The sequence below is a fragment of the Siphateles boraxobius genome, unplaced genomic scaffold, assembly GCF_051911475.1.
Source record: "Siphateles boraxobius isolate OS27281-9 unplaced genomic scaffold, OSU_SipBor_1 240, whole genome shotgun sequence".
Taxonomy (NCBI): domain Eukaryota; kingdom Metazoa; phylum Chordata; class Actinopteri; order Cypriniformes; family Leuciscidae; genus Siphateles; species Siphateles boraxobius.
In genome coordinates, this window is record NW_027508856.1 from 618,760 (window position 1) to 637,500 (window position 18,741).

The 18,741-nt window shown below is 42.7% G+C and overlaps 1 protein-coding gene across 3 annotated transcripts in view; it reads left to right on the plus strand.

Annotated features, from left to right (window-relative positions):
• The first annotated feature begins 2,923 nt into the window (after positions 1-2,923).
• The window catches only part of LOC143749340 (sodium/hydrogen exchanger 9B2), a 33,701-nt gene continuing 17,883 nt past the window's right edge, over positions 2,924-18,741 (plus strand). For 2 of the 3 annotated variants that reach the window (XM_077241866.1, XM_077241865.1), the window contains exons 1-3: positions 12,933-13,040; positions 13,508-13,600; positions 18,347-18,517. In XM_077241866.1, the coding sequence (XP_077097981.1) occupies positions 13,001-13,040; positions 13,508-13,600; positions 18,347-18,517 (304 nt within the window). In that variant the 5' untranslated portion in view covers positions 12,933-13,000. Of the gene's footprint in view, positions 2,957-12,932; positions 13,041-13,507; positions 13,601-18,346; positions 18,518-18,741 lie in introns of those variants that run through there. The other variant, XM_077241867.1, reaches the window with a different exon arrangement.

Here is an 18,741-nt window from a genome sequence, read left to right on the forward strand (position 1 = left end):
AGCTTCTGGCTGTCGTCTCTTGTGTTTTTAAGTCTGTCATAGACATCACTGAGAGACACTCATAGCCAAGCTACAGTCCAGACGTATCGGGATTTACTGCCACGTCTACATGTTAACACTGTTTTGCTTTTAAAGACATTACTAAGTGTCTTAATCATCTGTATATCATCCAAGCTGATGGTTCATGCTAAAGCTCTGTATGTTCATTAATTATGGAGCAAGAAACCCCATAAGGAACCATTCCACCAAATATAGCGTGTTTTAATAAACTCAAAGTAACTTGCCAAAGTAGTCCTGTCTGAACTTCATTTATACAGCACTTTTTACAATATAGAGTTTCACAGCAGCTTTACAGTGATAATAGGAACTTACAGTAACAGAGATTGTTTAGGCTTTACAGCAGATCTAGAATAAAGTTATTGTCCAAGGCAAGGCAAGTTTATTTAAATAGCACATTTCATACACAATGGTAATTTAAAGTGCTTTACATAGAAGAAATTAAAATAATCAAAAGAAATCAGAATAATTAAAACAGTTTAGAATAAATAAAATACAGTGCAAACAGTCGGACGAACAGTGGCACAGTGCTCATTCAGTAAATGCACAGATAAACAGAAGTGTTTTGAGTCTGGATGTGACTGTATTTACAATAATTACAATAATCCACCCTACTGGTGATGAAAGCAGGAACAAGTTTCTCTAAGTCTTGACTGGAAACAAAGCATCTAATTCTTGCAATATTTTTCAGGTGATAATATGCTGATTTAGTTATTGCTTTGACATGACTACTGAAACTAAGGTCTGACTCTAGAGACACACCCAGATTCCTGACTTGATTTTTAGTTGTTTGACCCCTAGACTGAAGGTATGCGTTCACCTTGAGAACTTCATCTTTGTTTCCAAACGCAATGACTTCAGTTTTGTCTTTGTTTAACTGAAGAAAGTTTTGGCACATCCAATTGTTTACTTCATCAATGCATTGGCAAAGGGAGTCAATGGGGCTGTAATGGTTAGGCGATAGGGATAAGTAGAGCTGTGTGTGTGTGTGTGTGTGTGTGTGTGTGTGTGTGTGTGTGTGTGTGTGTGTGTGTGTGTGTGTGTGTGTGTGTGTGTGTGTGTGTGTGTGTGTGTGTGTATCGTCTGCATAGCTGTGGGAAGAGATTTAGTTCAGATAAAGTTAGTTTTCATTTACATGACAACAGTGTCTAGTGCTTGAGAACGCAAACTTTGAAGAGGTTTCAAGGTGCAAGTTTTTGAAAATGAGTTTTGAAAACGATACTGTAATAATCTCAGTGTAAACTTTAAAAACAGGAATCTGTGAAAAACCTGACGGCTTCCTAATGATATCTCCTAGGGTAGCCTGTACAGCAGCGTGTGAATTATACCGTTGTCCTACACTTTTTTGGCCTTCATGCCCCGTGAAAAAGAGATCGTCGTACGGCCACAGTGGCCTGTGTGCCCTGTCCCTGTCCAAGTTCCATGTATAAAGCGCCAATGCGTCGATGTAATCATTATGAGCGCTGTATACTGATGTGCGGTGTTTTCAATTCATACCAGCAGCCTGAGGGCGCTCTACTGAACATTATAGTCCAAATTTGAAACACATGAAGAAGAGCTTTCGACAATGCAGGAAATCCCAAATCCCCGACCAGAAGCAGAGCTAACAGATCGCTGTAACATGCAGATTATGTCGTTCTGAAGACAATAAACATTTTTGCAATGATATTTGACTTACCTGTGTTCTTCGAGCCATGTCAGGCATTTTCATAATAATAGATTATATGTATAATGTTATGCTAATCGATAGACTTTATCATCGTTGCATTATACATAAAATATTATATTTTCTGTCAGATTTTTTTTAATCTGAAGCCAAATCAGATCACAAAGCACAAGCATGGTTTTAATCTCATAAATTGTCGTGTATTGATGGTGTGCTAAGGTAATAAGTAAAGTCATATGACATGATCTTGAAAAACATTTACCTAAATACAGTTTTAGATATATCATCTTCAGATTTTAAGTATAACATGGTCAGATATGCGGCTTTAGCTGCAATGCATTTCTAGACTGATACAATGCCAACTTCAATTTTATTTTCATGAAGATGTTTCATAAAAAAAAATTCTCATAACTTTTTTTTTTTTTTTTAAATCTATTCATAAATATTTTTTCATTATCACAATAATTAATTCTACGTTTACAATAAACTGCCAGGTGTCAGCTTTCAGATGAGACCATACTTGTGCTTTTAGAACAAAGGGTTCATGAACTGTATGTGTTTCAGCTTGGGTATGCCATATCTGGGGAAGTTTAACAGGTTGTAGTTGGAAACAGAGACATCTTTCAGTGCATTCAAGGGTTGCTGAATTTCACAAGCCCTGATCTCAAGCTGAATTTTCTTATTTGTACAATCGTATAGGCCTCCATAGACAATACATTGCTGACCAGCACACGGGTGGTTGACGTGACGCTCCATTTTTGTGTTCATAGTGACAAATATAAATAAAAATGTCTAATATTTCATTAAAATATCTGTTTTTATGTACAGTTTAATCTTCCAGAACTAATACATCTGTAATTAATGAGCATTATAATTCAAATATGTAAATATTTTGTTTTAAACATGACATTTGTCCACTGGCGTAACTGTCCGGGATAGTGTTCCTTATCTTAAAACTACTTTAATTAAATGAAAAATAAGTCTAAATACATTAAAATACTTGAATAGATATTATAGTAGTGTTAATGAAACTAAAGGTTATATGTCTTAAGGTCCCCATTTAGAATAATTATGACACATCACATTTTGTCCGCAAAACTGGTGTCCACCTTGTGTGACGCCATTCTGTAGATATGAAACGGGCATTAATTTAGGCACCCTATTACTGAGAGGGACCCTTCTTCATCCAGGAAGTACAGTAGACCTCACTGGAGCACATGGACTGCACACAAGGTGAGTTCTGTCTCAAATATTTTGATAATATTGCTATTTCTGTGCACTGCTGGAAATGGGATCCATTATGCAGTCCTTTGGTGTGACGTAATTTAAGTATTGACCTGAAAATTTTCATCAATTTATATTGATTGACTATTGAAAATAATGTAAACCTTAACACTGTTAGTCAGGATTGAAGACTGGCCTTGATCTTGAAAACGTCCACTAGTGTGACAGCACTGTCCTATAGGGACATGAAATCAGCGTCACACTGGGGGAAATGGCCGTCACACCAGTGGATGTAGGCTCTATCAAGGGCTGGGTTATTCTTCATTTGTGGTGGCAAGTGGTGTCCCTCTACTTTACAACAGTTTAAATTAACTTTAAATACCAATCAATTCTAAAAAAGGTGTTACTGTCTTCCCTTGTAACACCACATACTCTATAGTAACACCACAGACACTATAGTAACACCACAGACTCTATAGTAACACCACAGACACTATAGTAACACCACAGACTCTATAGTAACACCACAGACACTATAGTAACACCACAGACTCTATAGTTACACCACAGACTCTATAGTAACACCACAGACTCTACAGTAACACCACAGACTCTATAGTAACACCACAGACTCTACAGTAACACCACAGACTCTATAGTAACACCACAGACTCTATAGTAACACCACAGACTCTATAGTAACACCACAGACTCTATAGTAACACCACAGACACTATAGTAACACCACAGACTCTATAGTTACACCACAGACTCTATAGTAACACCACAGACTCTATAGTTACACCACAGACTCTATAGTAACACCACAGACACTATAGTAACACCACAGACTCTATAGTAACACCACATACTCTATAGTAACACCACAGACTCTACAGTAACACCACAGACTCTATAGTAACACCACAGACTCTATAGTAACACCACAGACTCTATAGTAACACCACATACTCTATAGTAACACCACAGACTCTATAGTGACACCACAGACTCTATAGTAACACCACATACTCTATAGTAACACCACAGACTCTATAGTAACACCACAGACACTATAGTAACACCACAGACTCTATAGTAACACCACAGACACTATAGTAACACCACAGACTCTATAGTTACACCACAGACTCTATAGTAACACCACAGACTCTACAGTAACACCACAGACTCTATAGTAACACCACAGACTCTACAGTAACACCACAGACTCTATAGTAACACCACAGACTCTATAGTAACACCACAGACTCTATAGTAACACCACAGACTCTATAGTAACACCACAGACACTATAGTAACACCACAGACTCTATAGTTACACCACAGACTCTATAGTAACACCACAGACTCTATAGTTACACCACAGACTCTATAGTAACACCACAGACACTATAGTAACACCACAGACTCTATAGTAACACCACAGACACTATAGTAACACAGACTCTATAGTAACACCACAGACTCTATAGTAACACCACAGACTCTATAGTAACACCACAGACTCTATAGTAACACCACAGACTCTATAGTTACACCACAGACTCTATAGTAACACCACAGACTCTATAGTTACACCACAGACTCTATAGTAACACCACAGACTCTATAGTAACACCACAGACACTATAGTAACACCACAGACTCTATAGTTACACCACAGACTCTATAGTAACACCACAGACACTATAGTAACACCACAGACTCTATAGTAACACCACAGACACTATAGTAACACCACAGACTCTATAGTAACACCACAGACTCTATAGTAACACCACAGACTCTATAGTAACACCACAGACTCTATAGTAACACCACAGACTCTATAGTTACACCACAGACTCTATAGTAACACCACAGACACTATAGTAACACCACAGACTCTATAGTAACACCACAGACACTATAGTAACACCACAGACTCTATAGTAACACCACAGACACTATAGTAACACCACAGACTCTATAGTAACACCACAGACACTATAGTAACACCACAGACTCTATAGTTACACCACAGACTCTATAGTAACACCACAGACTCTACAGTAACACCACAGACTCTATAGTAACACCACAGACTCTACAGTAACACCACAGACTCTATAGTAACACCACAGACTCTATAGTAACACCACAGACTCTATAGTAACACCACAGACTCTATAGTAACACCACAGACACTATAGTAACACCACAGACTCTATAGTTACACCACAGACTCTATAGTAACACCACAGACTCTATAGTTACACCACAGACTCTATAGTAACACCACAGACACTATAGTAACACCACAGACTCTATAGTAACACCACATACTCTATAGTAACACCACAGACTCTACAGTAACACCACAGACTCTATAGTAACACCACAGACTCTATAGTAACACCACAGACTCTATAGTAACACCACATACTCTATAGTAACACCACAGACTCTATAGTGACACCACAGACTCTATAGTAACACCACATACTCTATAGTAACACCACAGACTCTATAGTAACACCACAGACACTATAGTAACACCACAGACTCTATAGTAACACCACAGACACTATAGTAACACCACAGACTCTATAGTTACACCACAGACTCTATAGTAACACCACAGACTCTACAGTAACACCACAGACTCTATAGTAACACCACAGACTCTACAGTAACACCACAGACTCTATAGTAACACCACAGACTCTATAGTAACACCACAGACTCTATAGTAACACCACAGACTCTATAGTAACACCACAGACACTATAGTAACACCACAGACTCTATAGTTACACCACAGACTCTATAGTAACACCACAGACTCTATAGTTACACCACAGACTCTATAGTAACACCACAGACACTATAGTAACACCACAGACTCTATAGTAACACCACAGACACTATAGTAACACAGACTCTATAGTAACACCACAGACTCTATAGTAACACCACAGACTCTATAGTAACACCACAGACTCTATAGTAACACCACAGACTCTATAGTTACACCACAGACTCTATAGTAACACCACAGACTCTATAGTTACACCACAGACTCTATAGTAACACCACAGACTCTATAGTAACACCACAGACACTATAGTAACACCACAGACTCTATAGTTACACCACAGACTCTATAGTAACACCACAGACACTATAGTAACACCACAGACTCTATAGTAACACCACAGACACTATAGTAACACCACAGACTCTATAGTAACACCACAGACTCTATAGTAACACCACAGACTCTATAGTAACACCACAGACTCTATAGTAACACCACAGACTCTATAGTTACACCACAGACTCTATAGTAACACCACAGACACTATAGTAACACCACAGACTCTATAGTAACACCACAGACACTATAGTAACACCACAGACTCTATAGTAACACCACAGACACTATAGTGACACCACAGACTCTATAGTAACACCACAGACTCTATAGTAACACCACATACTCTATAGTAACACCACAGACTCTATAGTAACACCACAGACTCTATAGTGACACCACAGACTCTATAGTGACACCACAGACTCTATAGTAACACCACAGACTCTATAGTAGCACCACATACTCTATAGTAACACCACAGACTCTATAGTAACACCACAGACACTATAGTGACACCACAGACTCTATAGTAACACCACAGACTCTATAGTAACACCACAGACACTATAGTGACACCACAGACTCTATAGTAACACCACAGACTCTATAGTTACACCACAGACTCTATAGTAACACCACAGACACTATAGTAACACCACAGACTCTATAGTAACACCACAGACACTATAGTAACACAGACTCTATAGTAACACCACAGACTCTATAGTTACACCACAGACTCTATAGTAACACCACAGACTCTATAGTAACACCACAGACACTATAGTAACACCACAGACTCTATAGTTACACCACAGACTCTATAGTAACACCACAGACACTATAGTAACACCACAGACTCTATAGTAACACCACAGACACTATAGTAACACCACAGACTCTATAGTAACACCACAGACTCTATAGTAACACCACAGACTCTATAGTAACACCACAGACTCTATAGTAACACCACAGACACTATAGTAACACCACAGACTCTATAGTAACACCACAGACACTATAGTAACACCACAGACTCTATAGTAACACCACAGACACTATAGTGACACCACAGACTCTATAGTAACACCACAGACTCTATAGTAACACCACATACTCTATAGTAACACCACAGACTCTATAGTAACACCACAGACTCTATAGTGACACCACAGACTCTATAGTGACACCACAGACTCTATAGTAACACCACATACTCTATAGTAACACCACATACTCTATAGTAACACCACAGACTCTATAGTAACACCACAGACACTATAGTGACACCACAGACTCTATAGTAACACCACAGACTCTATAGTAACACCACAGACACTATAGTGACACCACAGACTCTATAGTAACACCACAGACTCTATAGTAACACCACATACTCTATAGTAACACCACAGACTCTATAGTAACACCACAGACACTATAGTAACACCACAGACTCTATAGTAACACCACAGACTCTACAGTGACACCACAGACTCTATAGTAACACCACAGACTCTATAGTAACACCACATACTCTATAGTAACACCACAGACTCTATAGTAACACCACAGACTCTACAGTAACACCACAGACTCTATAGTTACACCACAGACTCTATAGTAACACCACAGACTCTATAGTAACACCACAGACTCTACAGTAACACCACAGACTCTATAGTAACACCACAGACTCTATAGTAACACCACAGACACTATAGTAACACCACAGACTCTATAGTAACACCACAGACTCTATAGTAACACCACAGACTCTATAGTAACACCACAGACTCTACAGTAACACCACAGACTCTATAGTAACACCACATACTCTATAGTAACACCACAGACTCTATAGTAACACCACAGACTCTACAGTTACACCACAGACTCTATACCAGTAATGGTACAGTATTTTTAATAAAACACATAGGACATCAGTAATCATATAATTGTATCTCTCTTGTCAGGTATGGGCAGATTAACTGCTGCTGAAAAGCAGCGTCTTTATAAACAGCGCAGATGCAGACCCAGTTCGAAGAGCAGAGTTCCTTCAAAAGAAACAGCAGACCTATTTACACATCCAGTGCAAAACAAGAGTGAGAATAGGAGATCTCCCGGAGAGCAGCAAGGAAGAACTGGAGAATATATAACGTCATATAATACAGGGCAAGATAGCAGAGAGAGATTTATTCACTGAAGATGTACTGATGTTTTTGATTTGTTGAATGTTGTGTGTTAAATAGGTCTGTGGATACATGTTTTATTCACTGAAGATTTTCTGTTTTTTTTATTCTTTATTGAAACAGATTCAAACATTGTGATTGCAACACAATCCATTGTGCAGACAATCTTTGAGAAAGTGAGAAACAGGTTGCAGGTTGTTTTAATTATATTTGTTAATGCAGTTTTTGTCTAAATGTTCTTTTATCAGAGCAACTACTTCTTGTAGTCCTACTCATGAGGAATTTCATTATTTTGCTCAATAAGTTTTTAATTGTTAAAGCTTTTATGCAATATTACGTCTGTGGTGTTACTTCAAAACGTATCCGACATTTATTTCGTTCAGAGCCATTTAATCTTATAATTTAATGTTTTTAGACTGTAAAGTGGTTTTAATATTTTAGAATAAAGACTATAAAGGAAGCACACGCCATTTTTCCTGCCTTTTTATGTATATATATATATATTTAAAAAGAAACAATTCTTGTTGTCCTGTGGTGTGACAAACTGAATTATAAGTGGAAAAGGAATTTTATTGCCCAAATTAATGTAAAAAGTGTTGAATAGTATAATAATGATATCATCACTATGCACATATAAGGATGAAATGAAGCTACATTAGGTTTTATACTAATTATAATGAATATAATCCAGACATTCCGGTAAAGTCCCTATGTGCACATCTTATAGTAGGAGAATAACATGATTTTGAATGTGTATTGGTTACTTTTGATGTGGGAATATAGTTTGGACAAATTGATAAGGATTGTGCATATTTATCTTATCTGTCACACAATCTCTGAATTAAATATTAACATTCAAAATGTTGCACACCGGTGGACAATATGTGGGACTACCACACAAAAAAGTTAATAAAATGCTAAATAAATAAGGAATTAGAATGGGACACATGCAGTTTTGAGTTTTTCACATATTAAGCAATATAATTATATGTCATTTGACATACATTTTAGAAATATATTTTTTCCACTTTGGATTTGAGTTCACGTCAACCACCCACATGTGCATTTCCCGATGCAATTGTGTTTTTGTAAATTGCACAATTTTATTTCTCTGAATCCATTGCAGTAAGGCCAGTCAGGCTCACCATGATGCACAGGGAATTACCATGTTCTGGTATCAATCTGAATGGGAAAACCATCGAATTGTATTCAATGGCCTTGCCCTTAAAATTACATAATTCCCACCCTGATGTACAGTGTGTGTGTTTGTGTGTGTGTGTGTGTGTGTGTGTGTGTGTGGGTAGCATGTACAGTGTGTGTGTGTGTGTGTGTGTGCGCGTGTGTGTTTGGGTAGCATGTACAGAGTGTGTGTGTGTGTGTGTGTGTGTGTGTGGGTAGCATGTACAGAGTGTGTGTGTGTGTGTGTGTGTGTGTGTGTGTGTGTGTGTGTGTGTGTGTGTGTGTGTGTGTGTGTAGCATGTACAGAGTGTATGTGTGTGTGTGTGTGTAGCATGTACAGAGTGTGTGTGTGTGTGTGTGTGTAGCATGTACAGAGTGTGTGTGTGTGTGTGTGTGTGTGTGTGTGTGTGTGTGTGTGTGTGTGTGTGTGTGTGTGTGTGTGTGTAGCATGTACAGAGAGTGTGTGTGTGTGTGTGTGTGTGTAGCATGTACAGAGTGTGTGTGTGTGTGTGTGTGTGTGTGTGTGTGTGTGTGTGTGTGTGTGTGTGTGTGTAGCATGTACAGAGTGTGTGTGTGTGTGTGTGTGTGTGTGTAGCATGTACAGAGTGTGTGTGTGTGTGTGTGTGTGTGTGTAGCATGTACAGAGAGTGTGTGTGTGTGTGTGTGTGTGTAGCATGTACAGAGTGTGTGTGTGTGTGTGTCTGTGTGTGTGTGTGTGTGTGTGTGTGTGTGTGTGTGTGTGTGTGTGTGTGTGTGTGTGTGTGTGTGTGTGTGTGTGTGTGTGTGTGTAGCATGTACAGAGTGAACAGCAGCGGTCCCAGCACTGAGCCTTGTGGTACACCCATAGACTGAACTTGTGTTTTCAGGGACAGTTTTTAGTTGACAGGTACATGATCCGTTTCAGTCTCTCACTCTCTCTCTCCACATGCGGCCGGCTAAAGGCAATGTTTGTGCTTCAGGTCGAGTTTATTTAGTGTGTGTCTGTTTTTCGCACAGATGATCACACACATCAATCATACACACCTATTGCATGTTGTTCTGTAGGTTTGTGTAAGTCTGTCTCATCAGCTGTGTGTCTATATATAACCAGCAGTATAATAATTAAGCTTTACCGCGTGTATAGTCATCTTTGTGTTTTTAATAACAGTTTTGTTTGTCATGTGCTGTAATTCACAGTTACTGACTGTGACAATCTGTGTGTGTGTGTGTGTGTGTGTGTGTGTGTGTGTGTGTGTGTGTGTGTGTGTGTGTGTGTGTGTGTGTGTGTGTGTGTGTGTGTGTGTGTGTGTGTGTGTGTGTGTGTGTGTGTGTGAGAGAGAGAGAGAGACACTGTGAGTCACGCTGTCATGTGTTGGTGGTTTTGTGAGGTGAACTGTGATTTCTTCAGCTTGATTCATTGAGATGTTCGTTGTTTGAGATGTAATGACTGTGTGTCTGATCAGAAAAGTCAGACTAAAGACTCACAGATGAATCTTGTGGCGTTTGTCCAGATAAGACGAGCTCCACTTACACAGATACTGCACAGGCGACAATAACAGTGTGTGTGTGTGTGTGTGTGTGTGTGTGTGTGTGTGTGTGTGTGTGTGTGTGTGTGTGTGTGTGTGTGTGTGTGTGTGTGTGTGTGTGTGTGTGTGTGTGTGTGTGTGTGTGTGTGTGTGTGTGTGTGTGTGTGTGTGCCTTCCTCATTGCGGTTCAAGCACTGGAACTCCGACAGCACAGCCAACAGCAGAGAGTGTGTGTGTGTGTGTGTGTGTGTGTGTGTGTGTGTGGGTGGGTGACACCAGTCATTGCTGTTAACACAGTAACATAACTTTTCTAAGGTGTTGCAACATGAAAAAAACTCTTGTTTTGATCAATTACAGTGATTCTACTTCAGTCTAATTCTCCTGCTAGTCAAACGTGTGTCAGAATGTCTATACACACACAGACACACACACACACACAGACACACACACACAGACACACACACACACACACACACACACACACACACACACACACACACACACACACACAGTGTATACACACACTGGCAGTCAGTGACTATACATGGAAGTGGTTTGAGGGTCAGATGATGTTCACACACACACACACACACACACGGGCAACGGTGGCACTGCTTATGTCATTCATCACACTTGTGGCACAGACATCTCGAATATAAACAGGAACAAACAGACGTAAACATCAGGACTTTCAAACAAACACAGTGAGTGACGTGTGACGTTACACACACCTTCAGCACATTGATGGAAGGTGTTCGTCAGATACTATGATGAGCAGACCTAAACACACACACACACACACACACACACACACATACACACACACACACTGAAAAAAATACTTTTCTTACTTAGTATTTTTGTCGTGTTTCCAGTCCAAATATCTAAAAATTCAATGACATAAGATCATATGTCCTGTTTTCCTGGGGCTTAAAGAAGCTGAATTATCTTCCAATGGGGTCGGAAAAATAATCTTAATTCAAACAGAAACAACTTTATTTTTTTCCCCCATTGGGGAAACCCCCCCATCACACACACACACACACACACACACACACACACACAACACACACACACACACACACACACACACACACACACACACACACACACACACACACACACACACACACACACACACACTGATTCATACATATCATGTGCTGTGAGACTCGTGTGTGTGAATCAGTGTGTGTGCGTGTGTGCGTGTGTGTGTGTGTGTGTGTGTGTGTGTGTGTGTGTGTGTGTGTGTGTGTGTGTGTGTGTGTGTGTGTGTGTGTGTGTGTGTGTGTGTGTGTGTGTGAATCAGTCGCTGCTTTTCTGCTGCTTTTCTCAGAGCTTTCAACAGGTGAGAAAGATGTTCATTTATATATGTTTAGTTTTATATGTGTATTATCTTCCATCTGAACAGTAAATGGTCTTTTCATGCTTTCATCAGACAGGCAGTGATAGTTGATGTGTTCCTACTTAACTTTATTTTTGGACGAAGTTTTCAATATCTCGTTTTTTAAAGACACTAAAAAAACTAACCCTAACCCAAAAGTAAATCAAGTTTTCTTAAATAGTTTTCTGTCATAGTTCATTAGATTGCAGTATTTCTAACTAGCTGTATATAAAAAACAATAGATTTTCATTATATTTAGATTTTGTGATTTTTTACCTTTTTACTACATTCAAGAAAACATGATTTTTTAGTTCATTATCTTTTGAAATAAAGTGTTTGGAGACACAGATTCGAACTCTGTTTCATGTTTTATTAAGATAATTAACAGTGAGAACTGGGATGTATCAAGCAAAAAATAACTAAAGGAGTCAACATGTTTAATAATTAAATTGTGTGTGTGTGTGTGTGTGTGTGTGTGTGTGTGTGTGTGTGTGTGTGTGTGTGTGTGTGTGTGTGTGTGTGTGTGTGTGTGTGTGTGTGTGTGTGTGTGTGTGTGTGTGTGTGTGGGTGTGTAGGTTCACATAGGTCAAAGTTCACTCACAGACACCTGATCATTCGAGGTGAGAAATGGATCAGGAAATACTTACAGCAGAACAAACAGAAACCTGTAAGTATGCAATGCACACAACACGCACAAACATACACACAACACGCACAAAACACACACAAAACACGCATACACACGCATTACAAATACTCAAAACACATACACATATCAGTTCATTTGAACTACCAATGAGCTATAGCTCTACAGCATAATGTAATGTTATTGTAAATTTCAGCATTTAATACGTTTTTAAAATCAGTTATATCCTTTAATGTTTGTTAATTCACTGTGAAATAACATGAACAAACTATGAAGAATTGTATTTTTATTAACTAGCATTAACAGATTGATAATTTTAATTAATTTTAATAAGGATACACACACTTGTAGCTGAGGTATAAACTGTGTGTGTTTCTGTGTGTGTGTGTGTGTGTGTGTGTGTGTGTGTGTGTGTGTGTGTGTGTGTGTGTGTGTGTGTGTGTGTGTGTGTGTGTGTGTGTGTGTGTGTGTGTGTGTGTTTCTCTCAGGTCAGAAACCAGCGTCCAAACCATCGGGTTACTGTGGTAAACTCCAAACCTGCCCCAAACCACATGGCTTTACTGCTTCCGTCATTACCAAAGGTGTGTGTGTGTGTGTGTGTGTGTGTGTGTGTGTGTGTGTGTGTGTGTGTGTGTGTGTGTGTGTGTGTGTGTGTGTGTGTGTGTGTGTGTGTGTGTGTGTGTGTGCAATGCGAAGGTTTGGTAGGTCTAAATGTCGTCATGTCTAGGTGCAGGTCCACCATCTGATCTGGATACGGCCCGGATCCGGCTGACTACATCAAGCGTTGTGGTTGTGTGTAGGCACAGGTCCTCCATCTGATCTGGATACGGCCCGGATCCGGCTGACTACATCATGCGTTGTGGTCGTGTCTAGGTGCAGGTCCACCATCTGATCTGGATACGGCTCGGGTCCGGCTGACTACATCATGCGTTGTGGTCGTGTCTAGGCACAGGTCCACCATATGATCTGGATACGGCCCGGATCCGGCTGACTACATCATGCGTTGTGGTTGTTTCTAGCCGCAGGTCCGACATCTGATCTGGACACAGCCCGGATCCGGCTGACTACATCATGCGTTGTGGTTGTGTCTAGTCGCAGGTCCTCCATCTGATCTGGATACGGCTCGGGTCCGGGTGACTACATCATGCGTTGTGGTCGTGTCTAGTCGCAGGTCCTCCATCTGATCTGGATACGGCTCGGGTCCGGGTGACTACATCATGCGTTGTGGTCGTGTCTAGGCACAGGTCCACCATCTGATCTGGACACGGACCGGATCCGGCTGACTACATCATGCGTTGTGGTCGCGTCTAGGCACAGGTCCACCATCTGATCTGGATACGGCCTGGATCCGGCTGACTACATCATGCGTTGTGGTCGTGTCTAGGTGCAGGTCCACCAACTGATCTGGATACGGCTCGGGTCCGGCTGACTACATCATGCGTTGTGGTCGTGTCTAGGCGCAGGTCCACCATCTGATCTGGACACGGCCCAGATCCGGCTGACTACATCATGCGTTGTGGTCGTGTCTAGGCACAGGTCCACCATCTGATCTGGATACGGCCCGGATCCGGTTGACTACATCATGCGTTGTGGTCGTGTCTAAGCACAGGTCCACCATCTGATCTGGAAACGGCTCGGGTCAGGCTGACTACATCATGCGTTGTGGTCATGTCTAGGCGCAGGTCCTCCATCTGATCTGGATACGGCTCGGGTCCGGCTGACTACATCATGCGTTGTGGTTGTGTCTAGGCACAGGTCTTCCATCTCATCTGGAAACGGCCCGGATCCGGCTGACTACATCATGCGTTGTGGTCGTGTCTGGGCGCAGGTCCTCCATCTGATCTGGATACGGCTCGGGTCCGGGTGACTACCTCATGCATTGTGGTCGTGTCTAGGCACAGGTCCACCATCTGATCTGGACACGAACCGGATCCGGCTGACTACATCATGCGTTGTGGTCGTGTCTAGGCACAGGTCCTCCATTTGATCTGGATACGACTCGGTCCGGCTGACTAAATCATTTGTTGTGGTTGTGTCTAGGCTCAGGTCCACCATCTTATCTGGATACGGCTCGGGTTCGGCTAACTACATCAAGCGTTGTGGTCATGTCTAGGCGCAGGTCCTCCATCTGATCTGGATACGGCTGAGGTCAGGCTAACTACATCATGCGTTGTGGTCATGTCTAGGCACAGGTCCACCATCTGATCAGGATACGGCTCGGGTCCGGCTGACTACATCATGCGTTGTGGTTGTGTCTAGGCACAGGTCCTCCATCTGATCTGGATATGGCTCGGGTCCGGCTGACTACATCATGCGTTGTGGTCGTGTCTAGGTGCCGGTCCACCATCTGATCTGGATACGGCCCGGATCCGGCTGACTACATCATGCGTTGTGGTCGTGTCTAGGCGCAGGTCCACCATCTAATCTGGATACGGCCCGGGTCAGGCTGACTACATCATACGTTGTGGTTGTGTCTAGGCACAGGTCCACCATCTGATCTGGACACGGCCTGGATCCGGCTTAGTACATCATGCGTTGTGGTCGTGTCTAGGCACAGGTCCTCCATCTGATCTGGATACGGATCGGGTCCGGCTGATTACATCATGCGTTGTGGTCATGTGTAGGCTCAGGTCCACCATCTGATCAGGATACGGCTCGGGTCCGGCTGACTACATCATGCGTTGTGGTTGTGTCTAGGTGCCGGTCCACCATCTGATCTGGACACGGCCCGGATCCGGCTGACTACATCATGCGTTGTGGTCGTGTCTAGGTGCCGGTCCACCATCTGATCTGGACACGGCTCGGGTCAGGGTGACTACATCATGCGTTGTGGTCGTATCTAGGTGCCGGTCCACCATCTGATCTGGACACGGCCCGGATCCGGCTGACTACATCATGCGTTGTGGTCGTGTCTAGGTGCCGGTCCACCATCTGATCTGGATACGGCCTGGATCCGGCTGACTACATCATGCGTTGTGGTTCTTTCTAGGCACAGGTCCTCCATCTGATCTGGATATGGCTCGGGTCCGGCTGACTACATCATGCGTTGTGGTCGTGTCTAGGTGGCGGTCCACCATCTGATCTGGACACGGCCCGGATCCGGCTGACTACATCATGCGTTGTGGTCGTGTCTAGGTGCCTGTCCACCATCTGGTCTGGACATGGCCCGGATCCGGCTGACTACATCATGCGTTGTGGTCGTGTCTAGGCGCAGGTCCTCCATCTGATCTGGATACGGCTCAGGTCCGGCTGACTACATCATGTGTTGTGGTCGTGTCCAGGCGCAGGTCCTCCATCTGATCTGAATACGGCCCGGGTCCGGCTGACTACATCATGCGTTGTGGTCGTGTCTAGGTGCAGGTCCACCATCTGATCTGGATACGGCTCGGGTCCGGCTGACTACATCATGCGTTGTGGTGCTGTCTAGGCACAGCTCCACCATCTGATCTGGACATGGCCCGGATCCGGCTGACTACATCATGCGTTGTGGTCGTGTCTAGGCACAGGTCCTCCATCTGATCTGGATTCGGGTCCGGCTGACTACATCATGCGTTGTGGTTGTGTCTAGGCTCAGGTCCACCATCTGATCTTGATCACGCTCGGGTCCGGCTGACTACATCAAGCGTTGTGGTTGTGTCTAGGCGCAGGTTCTCCATCTGATCTGGATACGGCTCGGGTCAGGCTGACTACATCATGCGTTGTGGTCGTGTCTAGGTGCCGGTCCACCATCTGATCTGGACACGGCCCGGATCTGGCTGACGACATCATGTGTTGTGGTCATGTCTAGGCACAGGTTCTCCATCTGATCTGGATACGGATCGGGTCCGGCTGACTACATCATGCGTTGTGGTCATGTCTAGGCACAGGTCCACCATCTGATCACGATACTTCTCGGGTCCGGCTGACTACATCATGCGTTGTGGTCGTGTCTAGGTGCAGGTCCACCATCAGATCAGGATACAGCTCGGGTCCGGCTGACTACATCATGCGTTGTGGTTGTGTCTAGGCGCAGGTCCACCATCTGATCTGGATATGGCCTGGATCCGGCTGACTACATCATGCGTTGTAGTTGTGTCTAGGCACAGGTCCACCATCTGATCTGGACACGGCCCGGGTCCGGCTGACTACATCATGCCTTGTGGTCGTGTCTAGGCGCAGGTCCTCCATCTGATCTGGATACGGCTCGGGTCCGGCTGACTACATCATGTATTCTGGTCGTGTTTAGGCGCAGGTCCACCATCTGATCTGGATACGGCTCGGGTCTGGCTGACTAAATCATGTGTTGTGGTCGTGTCTAGGCGCAGGTCCTCCATCTGATCTGGATACCGTTCAGGTCTGGCTGACTACAGTTAACCTCGGAATAAACAGAAAGACTAACATTAGTGTAGATGCCATTCTTCTTATGATGTACATCAGGTGTTATAGGAAGTGTTCCCTGTTCCAGCTGTCCTAATCTATGCAGCCTAATAATCATTTATCTGATTTGAATAGAAATGTGTAATGTTCTATATGTATGCCAGGTTAAAGAGATTGTCAGTATTCCACCAGCTTCATCCACTCCTCCCACTCATTCATTCACTGCTCCTACTCGTTCATTATCACCGGAGTTCTGATCACCATCACCTGCACGTAATCATTCCACCTCCCTTTATATTCAGCTCCCCTTCACACACTCATTGTCTGGTCTCGTCAATACATGACACACAGACTCACCTGCAACTTACCCGCTACTTACCTGTCTGCCATTGGACTCTCTTCAACCCCTTGCCTTCGATCTTCAATCTTCAGCCATCAGTCTGCATCCGTCCATGTGATCTCCATACTGCATCTGCAACAGAGACTCTTATTATCATTCAGCTAAGTTACCAACTGATTATCATCTGTTTGCATACTCCCCATATCTCCGTCTGCTTCTGCAAAACCTGTTAATAAACAATATTCACTTACCACCCGTCTGACTCCTGTTCCATCCGTGACAGAGATGTGTTTTTAGTCTTGATTTAAACTGACACAGTGTCTCTGCTTCTTGAACAATGCTTTCATACTGTGGTATGGGGCCCTTCAACTGTTTGTTGTCCGACATTCAAAATATCTTTTTTTTTGTTCAAAAGAAGAAAAAAACACATACAGGTTAGGAACTACATGAGGGAGAGTAAATAATGACAATAATGAGTAAATGTTTGGGTGAACTATCCCTTCAAGTACATACATTATGACAGTAAATTAGACGATCAGTTGGTTTAGACCGCCTCTACAGAATCAGGAGTAAAATATCAGAATGATGTGAAACTGAAGGTTGTGTGTTGAGTGTGTGCGTGTGTTTTCAGCTCTGTTGGGCCTGCTGTTGTTCGGGGTGGTTTGGGCCGTGACGGGTCCTGCATGTCTGCCAGGACAGAATCTCTTCGGCCTGGTGATTCTGTTCCTATCGGCCGTGTGTGGAGGAAAACTCATCAGTGTCTTCAGATTACCCAGAACACCTCCAATACCAGCTCTACTGGGTACAACACATACACACAGACACACACACACACACACACACACACACACACACACACACACACACACACATACACACACTCTCAAACACACACACACTCACACACTCACACATACACACACTCACACACACACACACACTCACACATTCACACACACACACTTACACACACTCTCATACACACATTCACAAACACACACACACAGACACACAGGAACACACACA